We start from the raw sequence: 27,517 nt of genomic DNA on the forward strand, positions 1-27,517 counted from the left end.
TTTAAAAAAATGTCTTCCCATGTGGCCATGCCTGAGTCAAAGCCTCATCATGTGTTTCTACTGGAAGTCCTTCATATGAAAACACTGGAAAGCGTCGCTTTAAACAACACACGGCAGCCTGACAGCGCTTTACCTCTCTTCTACCCCCTGCCTTTAATTTCCTTGATTCCTCACCCCAAAGTCTCATCATTTCCCATTTCGTCTCCCTCCCCTTCCTGGCTGTCGGATGCAGGGACCTCCTCATTTGAGCTGCAGGTTTTTACGTGGGCGAATCACAAAGTGTTGGAATCTATTGCCTTTGTCTGACAAGTCATCCATCTCTATGCGAGGGATCTGTGGGATGGAGGCAGGAGAGAAGGGGGGGAGGCGGGGGGGCTGGTGATCTGTGGGACTGCAGCTTTTAGAAACAGACACACAGGGAGAGGGGTTTCATTCTCAGCCCAAAGCTTCGCTCAGGCACAGCCCATTCCGGAGGAGAGGGGGACGCACAGCTCCGCGCTTCGCCGTGTCCATGTTGTTGTCATCTCCGCCCCTATCTGATTAAACCAGAGAGCCCGCCGGTCCTCCACGCCGTTAGAGGAGAAGGATTTTCCGGCCGCAGCCTCCCGAGCGGACCCGTGGACACCCAGCTGCCGCTTTGTTTTCCTCATGATGTCCTTTAAACACGAACAGTGACCCGGTTTGAGTCGATGTTGCTGCGGCTGGTGCGCTGTGCACACGCGTGGGTCATGCTCTGCACCTGACAGCCCTTCTGCAGACTTCTGACTTTAGACTCGGACAGGAGGAAAAACTTCGCATCGCCCCCAAGAAGTTGTTCACTGCTGCAGCCTGCGGACTCCCCCCACACGGACTGTTTTATTCCGAACTATAAATCCTTGTTTGTTTGTTTTTTTTTTACTCCTTTAAAGCTGCACCACAGAGGCGAAACGGCGACCTCAGTCGATTACCTTTCTTTCCTTTGCTATCCCATGGATATTCACTGCAAAGCAGACCCCTTCTCAGCGATGCACCGTGAGTATACTGAAGAAGTTTATCATCCAAAAAACGTCTGAGTTGTGGCTTCAAAATGTGATCGAAGATGTTTGCATCTAATTTACAAGCAGTTAGAAATTTTGCTCTTGTTTTCTTTCATTTTAAGTCCACTAAGGCTCGTTATTTGCCACCGTTTTATTACTGTACACAACATAAACTCAGCCCTCAAATAATAAACTTTTTTTTGGCATTTTTTGCTCCTTAAAAAACGCTGGCAAAGTTTTGCCATTTATAAAATAGACTTAGATCCGTTAATTTTGATGAAAATTAAAAATGAGAATAAGACGCAGAGACAATCATGATAAGCGGCTGCTGAAATGTGTTAAAAAGGGAACATTTTTGGGTTATTTTAAGAGCACATGTGTCACTGAAGAGTTTATATTTTCATTTTTTCTCGGGGGTTTGTCGTGTAAATCTTCATCGACTCGTAGGTTAATGAGCTGCATTTACTTTAAAGAGACAAAACAGAAACTCCCCAATTTAAATACAAAGCTTTTATTACCTGTGAAAATGACAGTTGCTGAAGAGAGACAGGAGCACGCTGTGTGCAAATGGCTGTAAACGTGTCGCTTTATTTGCCAGCCCTCATTTTAGATTTAGGTGCTCCAGAATAAGACTGAGCGTGAAAAAATGAAGCAGTTGCTCCAACTGTTTCTTTTTCCCTCATGTTTTCCTCCATACGATATGGGTGAAGAAGACCCGGGCTGCCTCTAAATTATTTATTCCTCCTCATTCGCACCATCCGCGTTTGTAATATGAGTTATCAAAGCTCATTTTAATTATTTACAATAATTGTGCAAGGAAAATTAAACAGGTTGAAACATAATATCTGCGACATGTGTTAGGCTGCAGTGGAGGAGATGCTCTTGGAAAATATTGCCTAAGCAGGCCAGTGTTACAGGGAGAGGGGGTTTTATATTTATTGCATTAGAACAGCCAGTGCGGTGCATTTATTTTTTATATGTAATGTTGCTTTAATTTGCTTTTATTTTCTATACTTGAAAGCAACACAATCCTGTCTGAATTTTACTCTCATGCCGCTTCAGTTCACGTTTTACCACAATTATTATTATTATTATTATTATTATTATTATTTAAAGATCCACTATAAATATATTTCAGGATTCTTGCAACAAAATTAAAACGCGTGTGTGTGTGCATCAGTGTGTGTGTGTGTGTGCATCTATATGTACATTATATTGTATGTGTGCCTTTTCGACTGAAAAAAAAACGCATAGATCTCTCCCGGAAAATCCAAAATAAGAGTCCACGTGAAAAGAAATCGTGTCCTCTGCAGGTATGTAATGTTATGCTCCCCTTGTGCTGCTGTTGTAACCCACGCAGGGCACGGCGGTGTGAACCAGCTCGGCGGGGTGTTTGTGAACGGCAGACCCCTCCCGGACGTGGTGAGGCAGCGGATCGTGGAGCTGGCCCACCAGGGCGTCCGGCCCTGCGACATCTCCAGACAGCTACGGGTCAGTCACGGCTGTGTCAGCAAAATCCTCGGCAGGTAAAAGGAGGGGATCCACCACCAGCAGAGCCCTATGTGTGTCAAACATCAATCTTCTATAGCTCGTATATGCGCACCCAGCTCTATTTCAGCCTCAGTCATCGGTTATATAGGCAGGTCATTTTTTCCCTTTCTTTCTCTCTCTCTCTCTTTTTTTCTTTCTTTTTTTTTTTGCCTGAACACAGCAGTTCTGCGTCCGAGATTTTCTATCCATCACCTGCAGCCTTGCGAGAGAAAAGCATCATAATCATGAAATAAATTTTAGGCGGGGAGTTTACAGCTAAACATTAAGGATAAAAAATATCCCAGAGGAATATGAGGCTGTTTTTATATTACAGGAGACTGTAGGTGATAAAAGAAAGTCTATAAAGTACCACGAGGTCACCTGAAAACTCACTTTTCAGGTGCACACGGACACAAATTGGAATATCACCCGCAGATTAAGAAAAAAACATCACACTCAACGGCCACTGTAAACTCATCTTTGAGGGTCATAATCCGTTAGAAAAATCCCATAAATACACACTTTACGTTCCTCTATTTTCTCACCGGTGTAAAGTCTGCTTTAAAGCTGAGAAATTAGGTCTACATCTTTTTACTTCAGAGCACAAATGCTGTGAGATAATATTTTGAAATATATTTTTTTCAGCTATCAGAAGGCATTTCAGAGGTATTTCATTTCACACACACTGAATGTTTGTCACCAACATTTACCAATAGGTCATGGTGGCATGTCGTGCATGCTACAGTAAGCTCATGGAGACTGGAAATGAGGTCTAAACTGTGCTTTTGCAGCTAAACTGTCCTTTGTTCTGTCCGTCTCACTGCTTATATTGTGTGATTTTAATTACACTGCTTTTCGTTGAAAATCCGCTCTGTTCACCTTCCTGCTGACACTCAGTTAGACCCATGTAACAGCACACTTCCAGAGCAATTAATAGATTAAAGCCGCCATCATATTTGTAGGTTTTTTGTTTTTGTTTTTTTGTTTTTTTGCCCTACATGTAACTGCAGAAGGTCGGCGGAGATTTGTTTCCACACAAACGATTTTTTTTAAGCCACCCTCCCCATCAGTCAGACTGGATTGCTGAATTAAGGAGGGATCCATTCAGGAACGCTCTCTCTGTCCCCATGCAGGTACTATGAAACCGGCAGTATTAAACCCGGAGTCATTGGTGGCTCCAAACCAAAGGTCGCAACTCCGAAAGTGGTGGATAAAATTGCTGAATATAAGCGCCAGAATCCAACCATGTTCGCCTGGGAGATACGGGACCGACTACTGGCCGAGGGCGTCTGCGACAACGACACAGTCCCCAGCGTTTCATCCATCAACAGGTAGGTGGAAATAAGAGTGTTTCCGTTTAAATTTTTCGTTTAAAAAATGTTGGTCCAAAGAGCGTAAATTCTTTCTGAAACTCCTTTTTTATTTGTCCCTGCGCCAACATGTAATAGAAAATCAGATGAGGAAAAATGGCGCGCGTAAATGGCATAAATCAGCTCTGAAGTGCGCACGTAGCTTTTTTGTTTTTTATCTTCACACACAAGGCTGAACTATAGTCAGATCCAGCCGAGCCAATCCGGGGTGGTCTCACAAGTGCAATTCAATCCCCTGCGCGGCCCTCCGCAACACAGCCAGCACGGGGGCTGAGGCTGGGGCCACGAAGAATCACATCTGTCTCGATAAAAACCGATCAATACCGCGTAACCAGATCCAGAGGCAGAGGGAAATACCCAACAAAGTCGTTCAATACGCGGACCACACTGCGACACAGGCGGCAGCAGCCTCTTTATTGCCAGCCAATTGCTCTGTTTTCCAACACCGAGGTGAATGTGGAGCGACAGCACATCACACATTTAGGTGAACATTGTGGTGGACAATTCTAAATTATTCCGGTTTTAATCACACTCTATTACTACTACTACTACTACTACTACTACTATTATTATTATTATTATTATTATTATTAGATTTAATTACAGTATAAGTAGAATAAATCTAGAAAATTATTGATGAAAACACATTGCCGTCGTAAAGCAGTGTTGATTTGTGGGTAAATTGACTATAAAAGAGTTTCTGTCCCAGCTCAAGCAGCAGACACCCTACACCTTCACCTTTCCGCATGAAGCCGGACAGCAGTGGACAAAGTGTCTTTAGACAGAGGACGCCGGTGAAAAAAAGCCCTAGTGCATGCGTGCAAAGTGAAAAAAGGCCCATAGTGCCTGCGAGTGGTGAACTTTGGTTAGGAGGCACTGTTCCAGAGAGCTGGTCATCGGCATTACATTTTAATGAGCTGAAGAGAGTCTCATAACACGTCCAGCTAAATGCGGGAGATGGATGAATCTTTTACCAAAACAGAGAAGAGAAATAAATCAGGCCGCCATGGAAATGATGCTTGCAACAGGTCTTGTGGCGCCGTCCTCTGCTTTCACCTGTTGTGCAGGGCCCAGAAGGGCGCGAGGAGGTTATTTTGTTAGCTTGAGAAAACTTTATTGATAATGTGCGTTGTTTTGAGTTGTGTGGAACAGCACAGTCAGGAGGAATGGAGTCCTTTGCAGCAAAGTTGGCCTGCACATTAATAATTAACATCAGACCTTGTTGCAATGCACAAAACTGCTTTTTTTTCATCCTTAAAGCATGACAAATCACAACATTTTACTCCCCAAGAACTTATATTAGAAGAACAGTTAATTTATATTGTTTCGCAGCATAAAAATGCACAGGTGTATTTTGGAAATGTGTCTAAATCGAACAGACGTAGTTCTCCATAATTTCCTCATTACAGGCTTTTTTTAAATGTTGTTTTTGCTGGTCTTAAAGGGAGGATTGGGAAAGATGTGGAGGAGGAAGAGAAGTATAAGAGGCAGGCAGGGGGAGAGAAAGAGGCAGTGGACCCCTGGTGGTCTCTGTGGTTAAGGGGTTGACCTCTGCTCTGTTGACTAAAGAGGATGTCCTGGCCTTAAACACATTTTTCCTGCATGAATTATTAAAGATTACACAGAGACTGGGTTGCACTTTGTTGTGTTGCCGCAGAGAGGAGTTTCCACCCGCTGCACCATGCCCAGTGGACAGAGGCGTTCCCAGAGGGTCCTAAGCGGCTTTCAATCATATTGATCCACATTTTAATCTTTCTTTGGAGATTTTTTTTTTTTTTTTACAACACCCAAAGTCGTTAATTCACCCATCCAAATTGCTTATTCAATATCAACAATATAGACTTGAAACAAAGTCCTTGAATTTATGAGGCTCCCTCGAGTCATGAGGTCAGATAACTGTTGTGGTGAGATGTTAGAAATTCAAATAAAATATTGATGTGTGTTTTTCTGGGGGAGGCTGCTAGCCTTTGTTGCCCTGCCTGAAGGAGAGAGTATGGAGGACACATGAGATAGTGAGGGGAATGAAAAGAGTCTGATGTACATTTTTGCCCCTGAGGAAGTTAACCCCGTAGCTGCCTGATTCGGAGTTGATAGCTCATTGCCGGATGCTGCCTGCACGCGTGAGCGTCACTCGCCTCATCTGCAGTCTGTAAAAGTCTGTTTTTGTCACACCTCTCGGGCGGGAGGGCTTCCATGTGGGAATTCTGTCAGTACACAACGCTGCCTGTTATTCAATGATCTCACGTTCGTCTGTCAATCAAAAGATTACCATGGTCATGGTTTAATGTAATGCGATCATGCCCCATAAGAGCTGAAGCTGAGCTTGTGTAAATCCCACTGTACTCTCTGTTTTGAAGAATTACAAAAATCCTCACATTTCCAAATGCAACATCATCTCTAAGGCCTCTAAATTTTGTCATTTTTAAAGTTTTCAGATTATTGTGACACTCTCTTTTAATTTTTTTTAAGTGCAGTAGAAATTAAAATACATTGGATTCGGCAGTGGTCTCAGGTCGGGCCAATAAGACACTATTGCTTTCCTGTCACATATAATTTATAGATCACCATTTGCATTTGCTGTTCCTGGCTGCCATTCGTCGTCAACTTTTCTATCCCAGAGCGCCAATCAATAGGCTCTGATCCTCAGTGAGCCCGGAGGATTCCTGTGAGCTACACCGAGCAACAGAAAGACAGAAAAACTACAACCAGAGAGGTGACAGGGAGCACAGAGAGGAGTAAAGACACGAGCTGGAGAAGAGTGAGGAGAGGAAGAAGGAAAGAAAGAGATGAGGGTTTCGAGATATAGACGTTGTGCAAGTACAGTAAAGGAGAGAGCACACTGGATGGTAGAGTAGAAATGAGAAAAGGGGACGAGGTTGGGGGAGAGAGGAGCGAAACATCATCTCTGAGAGACGGAGGGAGGGAGGAAGAGAGAGCGAGGAGAAAAGAGGGAGTGGGGAGCAGGAGAGGGAGATTATTAGAGTTGGCCAGGTAGAGCCAGTGAAGCTGATCATTGAGGTGAATTGATGTGATTTCATGCTTTGTTTGCAAGATCATTCAGACCAAAGTGCAATGAAGACTTTCCCGCCACATCACATCTTACTGGTGTGGGGACTTTATCATATTTCTAACCTCAGAATCCAGCTAGATTGAATCCACAATCTCAGGGGGCAGCCCCTATTCAGCCTCACACAGGAGCAGAGAGATTGCCCCTAAAGCCCTGAGATTGGCTATTTGTGACAGGGGCCTGAATATGAGGATACAAGCGGCCCGAACGATGGAGCACTTGTACATGCACGGGTGTAAGTGGACCTGATGTGCTGTGTTTAAGTGTCCCGGGGCGGCTGGGCTGGTGTGAAATCTCCATGCTCTGGAAGCAGTATTGATTGATCCGTGTCTGTTGTTCACTTTGCCAGGATTATCCGCACCAAAGTCCAGCAGCCATTCCACCCGTCCCCCGACGGATCTGTTACGCCGCTCTCCACACCCGGCCACACCATAGGTGAGTGCGAACGAAGGCTACACACAGATTACAGCACAGTCAAATGAGCCAATCAGGGTGGCTGAAACGGGAGGAAACTAGAAAGAAAACACCAGAACATGAGCACACGCACGCACCCGAATAAACACACCAATGAGACACACACACACGCAGACTGCGCACACACTAACTCAGCTTTCTCCATCAGTGCCCAGCACAGCCTCGCCCCCTGTGACCAGCGCCTCCAACGATCCCGTAGGATCCTACTCCATCAACGGCATTCTGGGTATCCCCCGCTCCAACGGCGAGAAGAGGAAACGAGACGATGGTAAGGGAGACACAAGATCCCTTTGTTTTCCATCCTTTTAATTCTCTCCATCACTCGTCTCCTACTTCTTTTTCCTGTGTGTGAAGAAGATGGCATTTATGACAGCGCTGCAGCCAAGTGTGTTTCTGTGTGCTGTCTCCAGTGACTTGTTATGTTGTATATCAGGCAGGCTGAGTGTTGAGAGAGTGTTGCGATTCAATCAGCTTTACGTTTTACCATACGCCTACAAAGCTGCATCTCAATTTTGTACCATGCTCAGATGTACTGTAGATATCCCATATAGCTGTCATACAACTCTAATCCCTCTCGGGAAGGCATCAATGCTGCTGCTCCTTGCTTTCATTTCTATAACGTAACAAAAGGCAGAAAAAGAAACTTGATACTATCAGTCAGTGATTAAAATATTCTGCACTATATAGGTACATATTTTTGATTGAATTCAATTTTATTCTGTGGTGCTGAAAAGCATTCAAAACATTCAATAATAAGCCTTTTTTAAAGATGATTGTATACTAGACTCTACCAGGAGACTGGCAAGAAAAAAGACTTAGATATGCTCAAAGATTAAGTGGAAGCCTATCCGGTCCAGGCCAGAATTTCTCGTTCCTCGGCAAGGCAAGAGAGTGGACACACACTGCCTGAGGGCTAATAGATTATCGGTTTTGCAAACAATTGGCTTTTTTAATGCCTATGAATTAACATGTCCCTGGTGGAGGCCTGAACAGGTGTAGGAACAGACCGGTGGAGGCAGGGAGGGGGCTGCGTGTGTGCCTGTGTGTGTGTGTTTCAGTGTGTGTGCACATGTGTGATTCTGTGGTACTGCTTTGAGGTGGCTGATGGTATGATATGGTTGAAAATGATCTCAAAGAGCACTCATCAAAACAGGCCACTTCCTTCTTTTATGTTTCTGTCTCTTTAGTTCTCTGGAGTGGCAACCACTTGGATGGAAGGAAAATAGGACATTGTAAGTTGAAGTTAGACAACCTTCTCTTTTGCTTTGGTCAATCAGATGACAATACTTTCCTCTCAATTTGCTGTTTTTTGCTCTTCCAGGGTTATGAGTTAATGAGGATGAGGCGGGGAAGATTTTTCCAATACATAATCTCCCAAGAAATTAAAATAAATGAAGCTAAAGTGACTGTGGAAAATCATATTTTCCATGTAATGGCATGCAGTTCAATATACAGTAATGCACAGTGTAGCTTATTTAGAATTGCCATCAGGCAAAGATAGCTGTGGAATTTCAACAAGATGCAGTTTATTGTAAGCTAAAATGTATTTTTTAAATAATTCTACATTTGGTGTTTCCCCTTAATTTGGCCTGCGATGCCAAGAAACCCCCTGCAGCTCTTGTGTTTTGATATTCATGGTAATTTTCAATTCCCCACACTTTTTTAATGATTTCAGCATTGTTGTTTTTTTTTACCAAATGAAGCTATAGAGATGGTCACTGCAGAAAGTTACCTGCAAAAATGTTAACATGTTACCTTGTCAGACAAGTCAGTGAATACATACATGAGCAAATATGTAAGTGAATAAACAAGAGGGGAAGTAGGGCAGCAAAGAGTTATCGCTTTGTTCAAAATATTCTACAAATGGCACCCAGGACTTTGTTACATAAATGTAAACCATGCAAAGATTTTAAGCTTGAAAGCATCACACGTTCGAGCCTACATTGTGATCATTTGATGAATGTGAAAAAAAGCATTGCACAGTCCATGTACCAGTGGCGTTGTGACAGCGATGGTGTGTGATCCCGGTAGTGGCTGAAGTCAGCGGTTGCCCTTTGAGGAAGAAAAAGGTCCCCATTACCGGAGGGCTGTAGAGATAATGTAGTGTGACACGCGTTATGTACACCGGGTCCCCGTAAGACGAGCTTCAGGGACATAGGTGCCATAAGAGCCATTAATCTGTCCTTGTCATGTGTTATTGCAAATTAAAAGTAGCATGTTACACTGGACGGCTTCGAGTGAAGATGGGAAGAAGAAAAAGAGAGACTGGGGGGAAAAGTGGGTTTATGAGGGGAGGAGGGAAGAAGGAGGTTTTGGCAGCCTCAATGAGAGTTGAGCAAGGATTAGTTTTCGGATTTGTGCATGCGTCTATACACACCTATGCACGGGAATGTGTGTGTTAAGTGTGTCTGTTGGTAACGCTGTGGCTTCAGATGCTCCTCACACGGTGAACATAGTGACATTTAAAAGAATTTGCAATTCTGCAGAGAAAAGCTATTAATTCACAAATTAACATCCCCCCCCCGCCTCCCTCTATCTTGGATGTGCAAGCTATCGAAAAGACAAAAGAAATAGCCTTAAGGGGAAAAAGAGAGAGTCTCAGCCCTATCTGTGGAGAGATTGGTTTGCATGTCTGCAAGCAGCGTTACCAATTATGCCAGTGCTGGGAGAATGCGTCTCAATGCGGCCCCTCCTTTGCCCCCCCCCACAACCCCCCCTCCTCCCACCACCATCGCCATCATCACCACCACCACCACCACCCCACCCCGAATCTATCCATAGCCAGATTTATTTGTGTATCTCATTACAGGAAATGGAATGTTGTTCCTGCCAAATGCATTAATAGTGAAGTGGGGAAATTAGCCTGTTGTACAGCATGCTCTCACTCAGTCATTTAAACCTATGGTGCAAGTGGAAGCCAAGAAAAGGCGAGGAGAGGATTGGGTGACAACTGCCGTGTGATTGTCGAATGTGTATTATAGTGCAAGAAGTTCATGCACTCATTTGGAAAGCTCGGGAAAGCCCAGTCGCTTCTCAAAGATGATTTTGAGCTAATTATCACGTGAGACATATCTGCTCTAATTTGTTCTCTTTTTTAAAGGAAATGCTCTTGCTTTTTTTTTTATCAGAGTTGCAGTTTTATGTAAATTCAGTGTTTTCCTAGTCTTAGCACACTGTGACAGGTTCCTCTTGACCTTGCTGCTGTGTGCAGTCAGGTTGATGTGACCTAACTGTATGTTTCTCTCATCGCTGGCTGGATCCATGTCCTGGATGGAGCCCAGTGCAGCTCTGGGGAGGACAGGCAGTTGGGAGCTACAGTGATAAATTAGATGGAGAAAGCAAAGGTCATAACTTGTGATTGTAGCGTGGGTGTGGGATGAGTGGAGAAGGAGCTGATGAGTGTGTGAGCGGGGAGAGAAAAAAATGTGGCCCAGCAGGTTGTTCATTCATGACATAAACGAACGGCTGCCGGAGTCATAGCAGCCTTGTTCAATAGCTGGAGGAAAAATGAATGCAGTCGCTGTTTTGATTTGTTCAAATGTGATATTTGGCCCTTTTGGAGATTGTCTGGTGTGTATCTTTTAACACACATGACCCATTTGTGGAGTTTGAATCAGTTAGTATATGGATTTGAACCTGGGCCTATGCTGGTTGGCTGGTCAAGCCAGTCCATGACAATGAGTCAATAGAGGATCACTTTAGAAAATAAATGCATCCAGAGCGAGACAGAAATAAATGGAATCATGAGCACCATGATGGTCCTGATGGGGTGTGTGTGAGAGAGAGAAAAGCCCAGGTTTGAGAGGGGCCACAGAGCGTAACACAGAAGCTGTTAGGGCCCCGACAGTAGAGGAGGACACAAAAGGGTCGACACTGCGTTTCTCCCCCTCCTCCTTCTCTGCTCTATCTCTGCCGGTCTTCAACATTTAATTTCTCCTCTTATCGTCCCCCTCTTCTCTCTGACTCCTGCGGGTTAACCATTTGCATTCAGCGACACGGCCGCGCGAGACCCCACATATAGTTGTAAACAATATACAACGAGATCCGTCACAAAAATATAAGGAGAGGGAATTCACTCAATGGAGAGGAATCATGTCAGAGAAAAGTCAATTACGGGCAGCGATGCCGAGAATTAATGGAGCGACGCATTACTCAGCTTGAGGAGGGAGAAAAGGCAAGAGAAAAGACGGGATACGTTAATTGCATTTCCACAAATACTCACCACGCAGGGTGGCAAACGCTAAACGACAAACTGGTCCAGAGGAAGGTGGAGATGAAAGCAGAGGAGGACAAAGGAAAAGAATAGATGGGAATGAAGTCATGCTGAAGAGGGAGAGGGTGCACTGCAAAGATATCCTTCTTATCCAGTCATTTGTGTCAATGCAAACCAAGGAGTTTTATGTATTTTTTAAAAATAAACTTTCATTTTTACATATATAAAATATCTTGCAATAGTATCACTGCGCTGACCTATTTTGAGAAAATTGAGATTTTTGACTGTGCAATGCTACTTTATATTAATTTGGCAGTTTTGTCCAAATCAACATTTTTACCCCCACAAAGACCCATCAGGAGCAGTTCAGTCTTGCTCAAGAACACAATGACATGTGGACAGGAGCAGCCGGGAATCAAACCACCAAACTTACAGTCAGAGATTAGCTCACTCCAGCTCCATCTACAGCCTCCCTCTTATTAAAGTTAGAGACTATCCAAATCCAAATAGCTGTGCGCTTTTATTAATTTATTGAAAACTTTTTGGCCTGGATTTGATCATTTAAATCAGCATGATTAAAATAACTAGAGTGCTTCGAAATACTGTGACGCAGCCTCAGTGCTGGCGGTGAGAGCAAATATCAAATAAGCATCGCGATGCCTGCTGACAGTCAGTACACTGGTTGGTGGTGCTAAATCGAATTAATAAAGCTCTTAAACACGCCACAACATAACAGGATCTTAACAGCCATGGCAGTGTTGCTGCCTCTCTCCCTCTCTCTCCCCCACCCCACCCACCTCTCTCCTTTCCGCTTCGGAGGTTTCATAAATATAGCTAGCTTACAGGGGAGGAGTGTTCACCCTCTGGGTATACCAGTTTGTTTGTGCTCTCTCTGTCTTTTTTTTTTTCCCAAGCATAACTGCATTTTTAAAAACATCAACAAATGATCCACAATTTGCGATAGCATCATTTCACCCATCAGCAGAGGAAAACCCTGTGCCATTGATTTACGGAGAGAGCCAGGCGGTGTGTAGGAATTAATTTGCCTTTCAAACAAGCCCCCACCTCCACTTTCCTCTGAGTTATCTTATCAGAGGAACAGGGGAGATGAAAGAAGGACATAAAAGTACCACCACGCCACCGCAGGACGCTAACATCCCCCTTTGAGACAAAGCAAAGCAGAACAGCTTTTGATACCATTGTGGTCTGTTTGCCAGTAGCGGCTGTCATTGGTTAACTCTGTGTGTGTGTACAAATGGCTGAAAGTGCATGAGTGTGAAAGGCTCACAGCGACTTACATAGATTATTCTATCACGGTGTTGTTAGACGAGAGTTTGCAGTTTCATGTTTGTCTTTGGAGCTTTACGTTTGGTGCAAAGCTCCACAGCTCGCTTCAGATGTCTGAATACATCATATTATAATAATACATAACTTTTGTACACAGTGAGGTCAAACAGCATCTGTCAGTTCAAGCCGATCAGAGAAAGTATTTGCCAGAAAGCGCATTGCTTTAGGGTGGATGTGTAAGTGTCACTGTTGGAGAGTCTTGTTTTTATCTTGGTTTGTCTCCTCACACTTTGGTGTTAAAACGAAGAGACGCAGTCAGCTGGTGCTCTGGGGGTGATAAGAGAATACCTGCTGAGACACCCAAAGGGGTTGAAGAAACACTGAGAAAATGAAACAAGCAGAGTCAATGAGACACAGACACACACACAGGCAATCTGACAGTCGGGCTTCACACTCCACTTGACACGCTGACTGTCAAAGGATGAATCTGATTTATTGCAGCTATCGTATGATATATGTCAAACATGAAGCTCTAATGGCGAATTCTGAAAATAAATGATTTACTTGTATTGCTATTTAAAGGCCAAATCAGTAGTTCTTTGACCACATAAATTTGATATATATTCACAAGCATAACTGAAGAAATAATCCTGATTTTTTTCTTTTGTGTGTGTGTGTGATGAAAAATTTGGCCTGTTTTACTCCAATTTTTAAACCATCACTGGTGTAAACAAGGTGTTGCTAATATGGATTTTATAGCTTGTCCTTGTGTTAAAATGCCTGCCAGTCAATTATCAGGGTCCAAAATTGTGTTTTAAATTCGGTAGTGAGGCTTTGGCTTACATTTAGACCACAGAAAGGGCACCAAAAAAGTATCCTATGATGGGAATCTATGTCCTTTTACAGCCGGTTCAGAGGCGTGATTAAGTGTGTGAGGGGGTGCTGAGTATAAGCATGCTCCTCCATAGTGAATGACAAACAGTTGCTATTGATCGAGCTTGCCTCTTTTCTCAGACCAGCTGATACGAGGTAATTAATGACTCCATTTTCTTCTGTACCACAGACAACAATTGAGTTCCATACAACAAGGCTAATGCTGCTCCACCAGCAGCAACCCCAACCCTCCACCCAAGGGAGCTGTTTGAGAGCAAAAAAAAAAACAACAAAAAAAAAGAGCTTGTGCTAAAATATTCGGTTAACTGATGGAAGGAAAAATACAGGTGGCAGGAGAAAAAAACTGATTCCTTCATAAATGTTACACAAAGCTAAAGTCGATATATTTTAGGAGTGAAACACACATACACACACCTTCCCTCGTACCCAATTGCAGCCCTCTATTCCATTCTCTCCATGGATCTATTTCTTGGTGCGAGTCGGGTTCATCCTCTGGCCTCAGCCATTGAAAAAAGGTCAAGCAGCCGAGCAGAATGGCAATAACGCCCCTGAAATGGTACCATCAGTGGAACATGATTGATCAATTGAATTCCATAGCACAGAAAAATGTGGGATTAAGTAGAGTATTATACGCACAATGAGTTGAGGCATGATGTTCATTCCAAGTTCATTTCGCCTCCCTCCTCTGCTGGCGGATCAGGCAATCAATAGCGGCCTTGCATATCATATATCACCGCTGGCTCGCCCAGGAGAGAACATAATCTGCTGCAAATTTAGAATGACAGATTTGTATGGGAGCTAAAGCCCTCATCCGCTGTTGGCGGTGGGGTATATGGAGGAAGGGAGGGCGGCGGGAGGCAGGCAGCTGAGTGGAGGTTCCCGGGATGCTGGTTGGAGGTTTTAGCTGCAGATTTTTTTTTTTTCGTTCAGTGTTCAGGACTTGATGAGTGAGCAGAGGGAGAGCTGCAGCAGCAGCGGCGGGCTCCCTGGCCGAGTTGATAGGGTCAGAGATCAGGAGAACGAGGGAAGCATAGGCTCATTTGTTTATATAGAGTGTGACCGAGTGAGGAAATGCATACGCTTGCCCTCGACGCCCCGTCCTCATTCGGCCCTGAGTAGCGTCCCCACTCCATTCTGTTTTCCAGAAGACAGGCAATATGTGGGGGATGGAGGGAGAGAAAGAGAGACAGAGAGAGGGAAGGGTAATATGTTCAGGAGGAAATAGTGCAGTTAAATAATGGCTCTCCATTTCCCGCCAGCAGAATGAGAGGCTCTGTATGTAATCGCCAGCCCTACTTTCTCCTCCTGAAACACACGCTCTCCCTTACAAGTATATATTTGCACTGAAGGTAATCCATCAATTACCATGGACCTATCACATGATGACCGTGCTGATGGTGGCCACGAGGAGAGGTGGGGGGAGAGGCAGAGAGCTGCTTGAGTGAGTGCGTGAGAGGAGGGAAGGAGAGAGAGAGACAGTGAAAAACAGAGAGGGAGATAAAAGGCAGCCATGCTGGTGGGTCTCCCTGAATTTACTCCTGCTCCTCATGCCATCACTCTCACACCCGTTGAGCTCAAAAAAAAAAAAAAAAAAAAAAAGAAATTCTCCTTGTGCTTATCTCACACTGCTAGCCTGCTAGAATAATATCAGGTAAAAAGACTGGAGCTATGCCCTGATGCAGAATGTTGTCGCCCTCCCTCCCCTCTTCCCTCCCTCCTCTCCCTCTTTCTCTAGATGGCTCTGATGGCTCAGGCCCCGGCAGCGACTCTCAGGGCAGCGTGGAGAGTTTAAGGAAGCACCTGCGAGCAGACGCCTTCACCCAGCAGCAGCTGGAGGCCCTGGACCGTGTGTTTGAACGTCCTTCTTACCCCGATGTCTTCCCAACTTCAGAACACATCAAACCCGAACAGGTTGGCCGGACAGATTTCTCTCTACACCCTGACATTTAAAGCTCAGACTGCACCGACGTCCTGGTTTCTTTCTTTCTGTCTGTCCTGAAGTCGTGGTCAACAGTAAATAACTTACATTGATTTCTAACATTATATAATGAATTAACTAGTACACGTACTGACACAGGTGACAAACAGCTCTGTGCAACTTCTTGCTCAAAGCAACCTACAAGCCTACAGCCTATTACAGCGGATAACCTTTATTTACATTCATTAGACTGTTAAACAACAAGAGGCCATTAATTTTTCCATTGGAACTCTATGTGGGTGCCCATGCAGCCTTAGCAGTGCCCTAATTGAGTTCATTTTCATCTCTGCGCGATCACGGGGAATTACAGCGGCGATAAATCAGAGGGACAGCCCCTCAGCCTGCTATACAGCCCCTAATGCAGCTAATTACCAAAGTGATTTCTACGGCAAGATCAATACCAAAACGAATTGGAAATGACTTGCAATCACAAAGAGTGGAGGAGAAGGTATTAAAAAGGCGAGAGGAAGGTGGAGGAGGGGGGAGAAAAACGGCATCAGAATGGTCCAGAAAAATCAGTTTTAATTTAATGTAATATTAATCAGGCCGCTTTCCACTCTTTCTGTGCGCCTCCTTTTTTCTCCCTGTTTCCAACACCCCCTCCTTTTCTTAAACTGGTGAAAAGGTGGGATATTAGGCTATTAGGGGCTTGTCTGGTGTCTGCGTCAGGGCATTAAAAAGCCATTTTGAAGAGGCCAGGCTGAATAGGCCTCATCCCTCCCACACTTCTGGCAGCCATGTGGTCAGGTCATTCAGGCCCCTCTGTGCTTGCCACTCGCCCTCCGCCCAGCCCTGCCCAGCCCTGCCCACAGCCCATCTGCATGACAAAATGGCTCTTGTGCTGCTGAGGCCCAGCGGAATAGAGAGGAACATCCAGCCTAGTGCCAGGGAACAGTTGTAAGCAGACAATTAGAGTTTATCTGGGATAGAGGCAGACAAGACTGGGGTCACCAGCTCGCCCCTGTGGGACCCCTCGTCCCATTGAGGCAAACAGATGCACACACGCACTCTGATGCAAACACTCGCAGACACAAATGTGTGCGCACACACTTATCCTTTCAAAGAAGAAGAGTCAGGTCAGGAAGTGTCATCTCATTAACAAACAGGATTCATCACAGCTGCTAGACGAGTCTTAACCTCAGATTAAAGTGGATAAACACTAAAGAGACAAGTTGGTGGTTGATCCTTACCTGAAGTTCTCTGGTGCACTTTTTTTTTTTTGAATGGGAAATTGTAAAACATGAAAGATGGCTGCAGCTGCACAATATAATTTATCACAATTGAAAAGAAATGCAATGAAAACCTCCAATATAAAGTAAAAAATACTAATAAAAGTATAAAAGGTGTAAAACAATACACACTATTTTATCATTTTATTAACCCAGTTTTATGTGTTCATCCTCGAGGCAGAGCACAAAGGTTGATTTTGAGGTTGTACTCCCCTTTAAAAAACCACACCACATGTCTCTCCTGTAACAAAGCCCTGAATGTCTCCTCCCTTGACTGGTCACAGGGATGACTGCAGTGGAGCACAAAGAGCCAGCTGACACCCCGTCCTTTCACTCCTCTCCCAATCCCTCTCTCATCCCTCTCTCCCTTTCTGCCTTCTCCTCAGACAAGCCCTAATGCATGCATACATCATAGGTCTTGGTAAAGCATGGGGAGCAGGACGGGTCGGTGAGGCAGGGGGGGGGGGTGGGAGGGCGGTTGGTGGTGCTCACAGAATTCACAGGAAATATTCAGATGGAAACACAAGAGAGGATCACAGACAGCTTCCTCGGATCCACCAGGGGTTCCCTTCAGACATATTTCATATATTGTCTCCTAAACTGGGAAATCTGCTCTAACTCTAGCACCCACGGTGGGCTTGCATGTGGTGCACGGGTGATATTAACCAGATCATGACACAATCTGGTGGAATGTGACATTATTTTATGTAGAACGTGTGAATTTCTCTCTTTGAACACCACTGACATATTTTTGCATTTGTTGTGTATTTGCCTGCAGGCGAACGAGTACTCCCTCCCGTCCCTGAACACTGGCCTGGAAGACGTGAAGCCCAGCCTCTCCACCAGCGCTAGCTCCGACCTCGCCTCCAGTGTCTCCCAGAGCTACTCTGTTGTGACAGGTACAATCTGACTCACGCTAGATTGATCCCTAAAAGAATACACACAGCTGCAGCAGGTCGAAGACATCTGCAGCACAGTGGTCGAACTTAATGCTGAGAACAGAAGCTCAGTGTGTTCAGCGCTGCTTCTGCTGCCACGTCTCAGCAACTGTTCTCCAAAAGTTTTTTACTTAAAATAAAACCAGACATTATCATACTCACAGGTATATCCTCATGATATAAATATAAAAATTCACTCTAATTCAATCCCATAATCAGCAGAGGCCAAATGTGCACACTGTTGCAGCTGGTTAAGATTTTGGCTACAAAGCACCTGAATTAAAAATATGCATGCTGTCGTTTTACACCCAGACTGCACTTTACTGCATTTAATAATACTAACCTATAATACTGATAATCAGGCAGTCGTTTGTAGTTTCACTTTCCTCGTGGATTTTAGTATTAAAATGTAAAGGTCCACTGATTTAAATAAAGTTTTTACAGTTTTTTTAGAGTCAAATTTGGTCAACTTTGACTCAGTACTGGATAAAAAAAATCATCTTGATATGGCGTCATCATTGACACATGGAGGTTTTGACTGCCACTTCCCTATGGCGCACGCATTTCCACAAATTAGTATGACCAGAAAGAAAAAAAAGCTAATTCGAGCCACTTTTCAAGGCGCTCCGCATGTTTTTTTCGGAGGGGCAGAGCGAGGCGATATATCATCTGAGCCCATTAAATCCTACAGGCCTTTCACACGCTGCTCCTAACTGGCTATTGTGTTAGCCTGGATTGGCCCGCTAACAGATTGACTGGGAGCACTTCTCATAAGAGACAGCTGCTGTTCTCGCCGCGACACGACGTTGTCATCAAAGGCTATGATAGTCTGTTGATTGACAGCGACTGGAATAGCACCGTGGCTGGCTGGCTGCCTCGTGCTGTGGAGACAGGGAGAGAGAGACCCAGATACAGATAGTGAAAGAAACACTGAAACTGCAGGGGCTTTTTCCAGCCTATGAACTGGCTGCTGTTTCCAGTAGTAACTTTCACTGAGAGCCAACAGGTAATAGCAGGTGCAGTGTATTGAATATCTTGTAGTATTAACTATCTGTATCATATAACCCACACAAGCCCACCCTGTATTGCACTGTGGCTTCTTTTGGTCTGCTGTCGAGGATGATGGCCGCCGGGTTAATTGAAATATTGTTTCACTGTGGCTGCTGAGGCTCTTTCCCAGGAGAGGTTAGGTTTACTGATGGCCACACAATCGAGAATAATATACCAGCCTTTTAATAATACACCCATAATTATGCAGTGGGCATCAAAGTCAATGAGTCCACTGTGTGTGTGTGTGTGTGTGTGTGTGTGTGTGTGTGTGTGTGGAGAGAAAGAGAGAGTAAGTAAAGAGGAGGACAGCATGATTGAAAACTGTGGTGGCCCTTCTCAAATGATCCCTATAGTCCAGCCCCGGACCCGGCCACAGAGCTATGGGAAAAGAAAGACCCCTTTTTTATTCCTGAATATGTGGGAGGTAGATTTGCCCCAGAAAGTTGGGCCTCAGGAGAAGAAAGGTGTGTTTTTGTCTTTTACGCCGGGCTCCTCCTATGAAAGCGGTCTCGCTCTGGGGAGCACACTCATAGCAGGTGGCCTTCAAGCCACCTGGGGGCCTGGGGCCTCCTAAAGCGATGCATGCGAGGGCCCCAGATTGCATAGTGAAGAGGCGAACTAACAAAACTTTTCTTCAAGTGGAATATGACAACATACTTCAGCGCAAGCAATAAAAAAATGTGCGAGTGTTTTGAGCACCAAATTCAACCCAGAAGTAATATCCAGTAAACTTTTATTATTTAATTTTAACGACTATGCAAAGTAATGCATGAAGCATTTGATTGGGGGTAGGTTGTTAGTGCATAATATTATTTTTTCTGCCATTAGCAAACCCTGTAAATAGGAATGTATGCCAAGGCTGAAAAATGCTAAATTACCTTCCTCATTTAGGCTGGGATCCAATTATCAATAAATTATGCTCTCATAGTGGATGGAGCCACAAGATTATATTCATTCCTTAAACGTTTTCTGCTCCCAATTAAAATTCATACAGTTATTGATCTTGTTGATTTTTATGTCCTGAAATTTGCATAATCTATTAAAGATGAATGATTAATGAAGTGCTCAGTTTTGCGTTCCAAGGGCGCTGGCGAAAGCAATGTCGGCCATCTTTCCGTGTCCTCTGTTTACCCTAATGTGTGAAAGAGACGGTTACCTACGATGGAGGGCGGCAGCCAAATCAAGGGGAGATTTAGGGCACCGAAATGCACTGCTGGGATTTAGCAAGATGCGCCGATCATTTCTAAATGATTTCCCCTCCTGTACGATGACTGTCTTCAGATTTCCTAAATGTAAATGAATTGCTTTGTTACCATCTTGTGAAAAAAGACTACATTCATCAATAATTCTTTAAAATTCTTATCCTCCCTTAACAGAAACATAATCTAGCCTCTTTCTAACACAAGTGGACTATAATAAGTATTGTGCATATCCAACTACAGGCAAAAAGTAAACAGGGAACATTGTTTCTGGTGTATATAAGCTGTAGAGAAGCTGCTGGACGTGTGTCCAGTATATGAACACTGTGAGCTGCTGAGTGCATCCACAGATAGAACAACATGTCATGATTAACCCCTGGTCTCTGGCTCTGCTCCAGCATTTATCTGTCTGCATAGTTTTCCATTGGCACGTGAACAGCATACAGTATCCTGCAGATCCAGTCTCATTCTAATCCCGATAAAGGCTTTTTATCAGGAACAAATGATGGTATAATACTGCAGCTACTTATTTGTAGTTAAATAGGGTTAAGCCCGATGAGAGTACAGTAGTCTCTGTGCAGGCTGGGCTCGATAATCACTCTCACCAGAGCCTGTGGGGAGGCTGGGTGTAAATGGGCACCCCTCTAACCCACTACAACTCTAGCAGATGTGACGATCCAAATCTCTTCCATCTCTCTTTATATCTATCCACATTGTTACCTATATATCCTTCTCCCTATGAGTGAGAAACAAAACTTTGCCGATGGGAGAGCAGGAGAAAAGAACAGGCTTTATTTCAGATTAATTTCGTCTGAAATGTACACCACACTCCGAGCCCAGTTTATGACTTGGCAGTACCAGCTATTCTCTGCTGGGTGGCGAACAACAAGCAGCCACCTAACCTGCCGTGCCTGGTGTGTGGCCTGGTGACAAACGGCTTGTCTCAGCTCAGTTAACGCCTGCAGCCCAGAGCTCGGAAATTAATGTTTATATCACCCCCCACAATAGCACACTAACCTTTGAGCACACATTTGATAATGAATGACTTCAAACCTGTGGGTGGGGAATTCAAGCTATTTGGCCCTGCAAATATTCTCCGCTCACAACTGATGCAGCCTTTGACGATCGTTCTTTTGGTCCTAAAAGCGGTTATAAATTCCTGCCTCTACAATGCAGGAGAGTGAAGGCAGAGGTTTAACTGGCTGTACTTGATGCAAACATGAAGGTGGATGTTTTGCTGTGATCTTGAACGCACTGCAGGAATGAAAAAGTTATCTGTAGCTCGAATGTCAGCCTTTGAAAACAAGAGTTCTGCCAGTAAATGGTTTGCGCACCAAAGTTCCTCGGTGTACGTTTAGAACTGAAATGCTCACTTGAGAGAAGGCTGTTGCAGCTATATCTGGACACATCACTCCGAGGACTGTTGTAGGTTCATTTCTATGGTTGATGGGGTCTGCAGACGTCGTATCAGTGGTGGAGCAGAGACAGATGTTGGAGAACTCTATAGCGTCTCCACTCTCAAAGATGTGTTTGCTGGGAAGAAGAGTCCCCAAGGAGCCTGAGTTTATCTTCCATCTCCATCATCAGGGCCTGTGATTTGACAGGCTCCCTTTACCCGGGCTCTGCCTCGTCTCCAGGACAATAAGCAACACCATGTCTGATTAGTTTCAGAGTTCAGTGGTCTTGAACGCAGCGTTTGTATCAGTTGTTGTTGCGTCGTAGCCCCTGTCTGTTTGACAACGGTTGCTCAGGCGCTAGGAAAACAGAAGCCTACAGTAGTGTTCAGGAAGACACAGTGTAAACGCACCCTGTCTTATGCTTAAGTTCATATAAATGTCCCAAAGGTTAGGTGGTTCATGCAGTGTCACCCTGACAGCAAAGTACCGGCTCCTTAGAACAATAACATACTGTGCTGCATCTGCATGAGCAACATTCAGTTAACAAGCAATCTGAGTGGTAAACACACAATGTGCTTTTCTAAATCATGGCACACAGGGATTGGATTGTTTTCTTATGGCTTGTAGAGTATGTCGTTTCTACCATATATTTTGGTGAATGCTGATTAAGGTCTATCTTGAAAAAAAGTGCTTTTGTGGTGTTTCTAACAGAGGCAAACCCCTACCATTATCTGCTGTATTGTCTGTATCAGTGACTAGGGGTGGATGGGGGTTGTTATGCACACAAATCAAATTCCCGGTAACTAGACTTTGAAAGCTGTTTTAACTTTCCACACTCTCACAGACTACAAGTTAGATTTAATTAACTGCAGAGCAGAACTGAGCACAAGTTGTTTGAACTCATTCCTATATTCAGACCCTGTTTCCACTAAATTTATGACATGCTTGTACGGTGCATGTGACAAACTTTAGGCCCATCCAATTAAATGCAAAGCCCGCTCGTTAGAACATTTCTATTCATGCCAGAGATTCATGTCAACAATTCTTTTTAATGATTTGATCATAAGTTAAAAACTTACGTTGTTAAACATTGTGTTGTTCCCTCTGTGACAATGGTATTTGTCTCAATAAGATGAAAGTGGTCTGTGTAATTGCACTACCTCTGTCTAAATCCACATTTACAGCTGTCACAGAGACAAAGAGATTTGGAGAGCCTGCTATAGATTTCTATGGGAAAGCAGTCAGTTAGGTTGCCTGATTCCCTGGCATTAGGTTCATAGGGCTGACAGGGTTGCATCCCCCTTCCATAGAACAGCACTTATCTTAATGAGGAATCGCAACACACAGTCCTGTTGTAAAATAACAATGATGGGGGAAGCAGCTAATGAGGCTATCATGGTGTCGGGAAAGAGCCATCTCTCCCTACAGGCCCCAGCGAACAGAACAGGCTCTGCGGCAGACGCGCAGAGGCCGGAGACAGAGCTCACATTGATTGCATAGGTCCAAGAGGCAGCGCCGGTTGAAATGAAAGATGCCAAGACTCATCAGCCAAATTAGATCAAAGTGTAGAGTTTTGAACTGTCTGCAAGCCGATTGTTGGGTTATTTGCGGGAGTGATTTTGTTGTGAGAGAGCGGCCGTGAGATTATGTTGTTTGTTTTCCCAAAACCTTGGGGAAATTTTTTACGCATTTGAGCTTGATTGATCAGGCGCAATGTGTTGTTGCAACATTTCACTGGTGTATGTTTCCACTTAGCTGAATGAATTACTGCTGGGTGCATATGAGATTATTATTATAAGCTATGTAAATGAACAAATCAACTTCTAAAGACTGCTTACCAATTCAGAATTCATATGAAATGTCTGGCCTTGAGTTGGTAATAGATAGGAAGTAAATGTGTCGTAGCAATTGCACTTCTTGTGGGGTTCCTCATCCTTTAGGCTGCCTTTAATTCATGCCACGAGTGTGCTAAGGATTTGGAGTCCCGTCTCCGTTTGATTTATTGCTCTGTGATAGTGTTCGGCTATGTGCATGGCAAATCTAAAAACGTCTGCTGCAACACATTTGATTTGTTTTTTGCCTCTGTACAGTAGTTTTCCTTTAGTTTATTTGGGCATTTCGAAAGCATTACATCCATGCCACCATACATCCGAGTGACTGAAGTGAATGTATGTACAGTATGTGTGGAGTTGCATGCCTACATTATATCGAGTTTTTTTTCTTTTTCTTTTCCACCTGGCAGACTCTCACCCATCATATCCACCTTCCATGTGTGTAAAGCGGGAGCCCCATGAGGCATCCTTTGCCCCCTTCACCCCCTCCTCTGTTGGAGACTCTGCTCTAGCTGACATCTTGCCCCACCAGTCCAGCCTCTCTGTAGATGCCTCTACTCCCAGCTACTCTGCCCATGCCCACGGCCCCTGCTACAGCCAGTATGCCAGCCAGCCCTTTATAGCAGGTACAACTTTACCCACAAGACCCCGTAACCAGATCAAAATCCAATCAAGCTCACTCTGTTCAGTTGATCTGCCTCTGTTTTAGTTTTTAACAAGTTAGTAATTTTCAAATATACACCAAATGAAAGCCTCTCACATTGCAAAGCCATCAATCCCATCATGCTTTGTGGCCTTACTGTTGTGTATGCAGGAGCAAAACTGACTGTTTGCCCCTCATTAACAGCGACCGCTCTCGCCCCCTTTCCACCCTGCTTTTCACCATCTCTGACCCCTTGCTCGTCTCTCGGGTTAACAATAGGCATCCAGGTCCTTCCAGCCTCGTGACAGGCCCAAGGTCTGATGGGCCAGAGGAGGCCAGGAGGGAGGGGGGGGGGGGTTCAGAGACATAGGGCTGATGCTGTGGCCTGCTTTGGACCTGTATCTCCCTGTCCTGTGTGCCCCTTCACCCAGCCAGGTCCAGTGCTGTCACTGTTAATTAAAGGACTGAATGCAGAGCAGAGAGAGCTCCTAATGCTGCTCCCAGTTTTAAAGCTGCTTAGGACATGAGTATATTAATAGTCTATGATAAGATAATTGCAGAAAAATACATCAATATGATATATAAAAAAGATGCAAATTGCCTGGAGACCTGTGACCCATAATATATGATAAGCAGTTCAGAAAACGGATGGTGAATGTGCAACTTCATGAAACATTTCACATATTGCATAGCTTTATTTCTTTAGACTGTTGCGGAATGGTCTTGCATACAACAAGAAATAAAATGGCGTGATGCATTGTGAGTGACAGTGTCAGTGATTTTACTGTGTTCCTGGTTTTTGACAAATCACAATTGCAGCATCTGGTGGTGCAGAGGAGAAAAAAATGACACTAGATTGAAAAAAAAAAGGCATATAATGTGTAGTTGTACCCCACAAAATGATCAGCCCTGTCTCCTAGAAATTAAGCATCCTTGTAAGAATTTTCCTCCTGTGTGCCTGCAGGGCGAGACATGGCCAGCACCACCTTACCTGGCTACCCGCCTCATGTCCCCCCCACAGGACAAGGCAGCTACCCCACCTCCACACTCGCTGGAATGGTTCCTGGTAGGTGACACTACTCCCTTTTTATGATGCCATTAATTTCACTTTTACGGGTTTTACTTTCACTAGATAGTACCCTTCAGTTGATCTTGTTTAAAGAACTTGAGGTCACTTTAAGCTAAACAAGCTTTTCTGTGTGTCTTTAAGACTACACATGTAACACACTCACTATTGAGAGACTGAAATATCCTTAAAGCGTTGCTCTTGACCCAAAGGATTGAAGCGAGCTTGTTATAGCTTTGTTAGACTGCGGTTAGCTTGTGGTTAGCGTGTGCGGACGAGGACATTAGATGAACTCGATAGGCGATCACCACAATCAGTGGCCGTGAGATAGGACAGTTCCTCTCAGTTACACTCCAGCTCCCAGCGCTCATTACCCTCGCCGTGTCCACACAGCGCACTCTCACCAGCCCCGTCGATAAACACTGCTTTTGCGCCTCTCCTCGCCTCCCCGGACACCCAGGGCTGCAGAGCGTATCTCTTTCCCCTCTACTTAACCTGCAGTTCAGGTTCACAGCAAACAGTTAAGGGTCAAAACACAGAGGCGTGGAGGGCCTGTAAATATTTAAATCACTATCTCTCTCAGGGATGAGCTTGAGTTACATGACCAGCAGTGAGGATGCTATAGCTGCCAGCGTGTGTAGATCTCTCCTCCAAACAACTGAAAACACAATTCCCTTTATTGCTCGGAGACATGTACCTTTCACACTGACCAATAATCAAAGCAGGCGTGCCGTATTTACCACAGATAGACGTAGAGGTAAAAGCTTACATCTCAAAATCAAGGAAAGTACATGTTTCATTGGATTATCTGCCACTGCCGGAGAGCGCTTACTCACCCAAACACACATACAAGCACACAAGCACAGCCACCTCCTTAATCCAGAGATTGTAGTTTTTTTTCATCTGGCGGTGAATGACTAAGATTTAGTGACTGGCCCCAAACACTGTTAAAGCAAAGGCCATTCTTCAGCAGCTTCATATAAAACCCAGCTTTTATAGTCTCATAAAAGAAAGAAACCTGTGGACCCACAGCATCGCTCTCTGACATCCCCTCAGCCTCCCGTCCTTTGCAGCACGACCTGCACGGGGAGGACAAAGAGCAGAGCGTCTCGGAGGATCTATAAGGGAGTTTTGAAGCGAGGCGGCGTCGCAGGGGGAAAAGCACGGAAAAACTCACTTAAGGAAAGAACAGAGAAAATGCAAAAGACTAACAGAGGATTAATAAAACAATCAATCCACCTAAAGGGACACAAGCAGCAAGGATAAAAACACCTCAGACACATTGCTGTGTGACAAGATGTAATGTAGCTGCAATGTAGCAAGGTGGAAAGACATTTTTTACAGCTTAATATTTCAGAGAAGGTGTCAGTCATCTCAGTTTGTTAGGTCTTTGCTAATGTTTGTTTCTATTGATTTGTTCTGCAGGAGGGGACTTTTCCGGAAACCCTTACTCTCATCCACAGTACACCACGTACAACGAAGCATGGCGGTTCAGCAATCCAGCATTACTAAGTAAGCAACTTTCTCCCATATAACAAAAACTGTCTGTTACATTAATGAGTTTTCAATCTCATCCAGATGTATTTTAAAATTGAAATCATAGTCAGAAACAGTGAGTTTTACACACACGTGTCTTACATGATGTTTGACCTCATGGTTTCCAACGGCTCGCTCTTCTGTTAACTTTCAGGTTCCCCTTATTATTATAGTGCCGCATCCCGTGGCTCCGCACCTCCCACTGCTGCCACTGCCTACGACCGCCACTAGTTACCACGGAGACCCGCTCAAACTGCAGGGCCAGGGTTTCGGCCTCCACATTGTCCCCGTCTGAGAAACACTGAGGTCAAAGGGAAGCGAGGTGGAATCCTAAAGGAGAGCCCGTGATGTAACGCGATGCGGAGGAAGGATCGGCGAAGGTGGACGCCGGTGCATCTAGCCCAGCTTCAGCGTCACACACTTCTGGGTCAAAAGGGCCCGCGGGGCGTTCAGAACTCACCCATCATGCCCTCAATCTCTCACAGGCCTGAACATTTCCAGAATGACTTTAAGAGATTATATAAATATATATATTATAAAATATAAATTGAAGAAAAACAGTGTGAAGAATACCATGTGGAAAAAAAATGTTGTGGGTTTTTATTTTTGTTTCTTTCTTGCTGTTGTTGTTGTTGTTATTTTATTCATGGATCCTCACATTCCTTTTATGTGATGAACTGCAGTATTTTTCTGCTCTAAAGAGAGAAGTCCAGGGGAGATGACAAATGTCCCATAGCTTGATGGTGCAGCGACTTGAACCAGTGTTGTGGGGCCTCTTTGACACTTGGCGAGCTCCTG

General features: G+C 44.4%; 1 protein-coding gene across 2 annotated transcripts; it reads left to right on the forward strand.

Annotated features, from left to right (window-relative positions):
- The first annotated feature begins 953 nt into the window (after positions 1-953).
- pax2a (paired box 2a) lies at positions 954-27,014 on the forward strand. 2 transcript variants are annotated; one of them, XM_041946888.1, is made up of 10 exons: positions 954-1,011; positions 2,374-2,542; positions 3,680-3,877; positions 7,333-7,418; positions 7,606-7,725; positions 15,587-15,762; positions 17,837-17,957; positions 25,082-25,183; positions 26,609-26,695; positions 26,874-26,950. In XM_041946888.1, the coding sequence occupies exons 1-10, from the start codon at positions 969-971 to the stop codon at positions 26,948-26,950; spliced, it is 1,179 nt and encodes a 392-aa protein (XP_041802822.1). In that variant the 5' UTR covers positions 954-968. The 2 variants fall into 2 exon arrangements, with proteins under 2 accessions (XP_041802822.1, XP_041802820.1); XM_041946886.1 differs by having other exon boundaries at positions 969-1,011; positions 26,893-27,014.
- The last annotated feature ends 503 nt before the right edge of the window (positions 27,015-27,517 follow it).

Source organism: Chelmon rostratus, chromosome 11 (assembly GCF_017976325.1).
Source record: "Chelmon rostratus isolate fCheRos1 chromosome 11, fCheRos1.pri, whole genome shotgun sequence".
Lineage (NCBI taxonomy): Eukaryota > Metazoa > Chordata > Actinopteri > Chaetodontiformes > Chaetodontidae > Chelmon > Chelmon rostratus.

What these genes read in the sequence shown, in the direction of transcription:
- pax2a (XM_041946886.1), top strand. Translation starts at nt 969, where the DNA reads ATGGATATTCACTGCAAAGCAGACCCCTTCTCAGCGATGCACC. An exon ending in CACACCCGGCCACACCATAG is followed by an intron (nt 7,419 to 7,605) that starts GTGAGTGCGAAC and finishes TTTCTCCATCAG; the next exon opens with TGCCCAGCACAGCCTCGCCC. An exon ending in ACTCGCTGGAATGGTTCCTG is followed by an intron (nt 25,184 to 26,608) that starts GTAGGTGACACT and finishes TTTGTTCTGCAG; the next exon opens with GAGGGGACTTTTCCGGAAAC.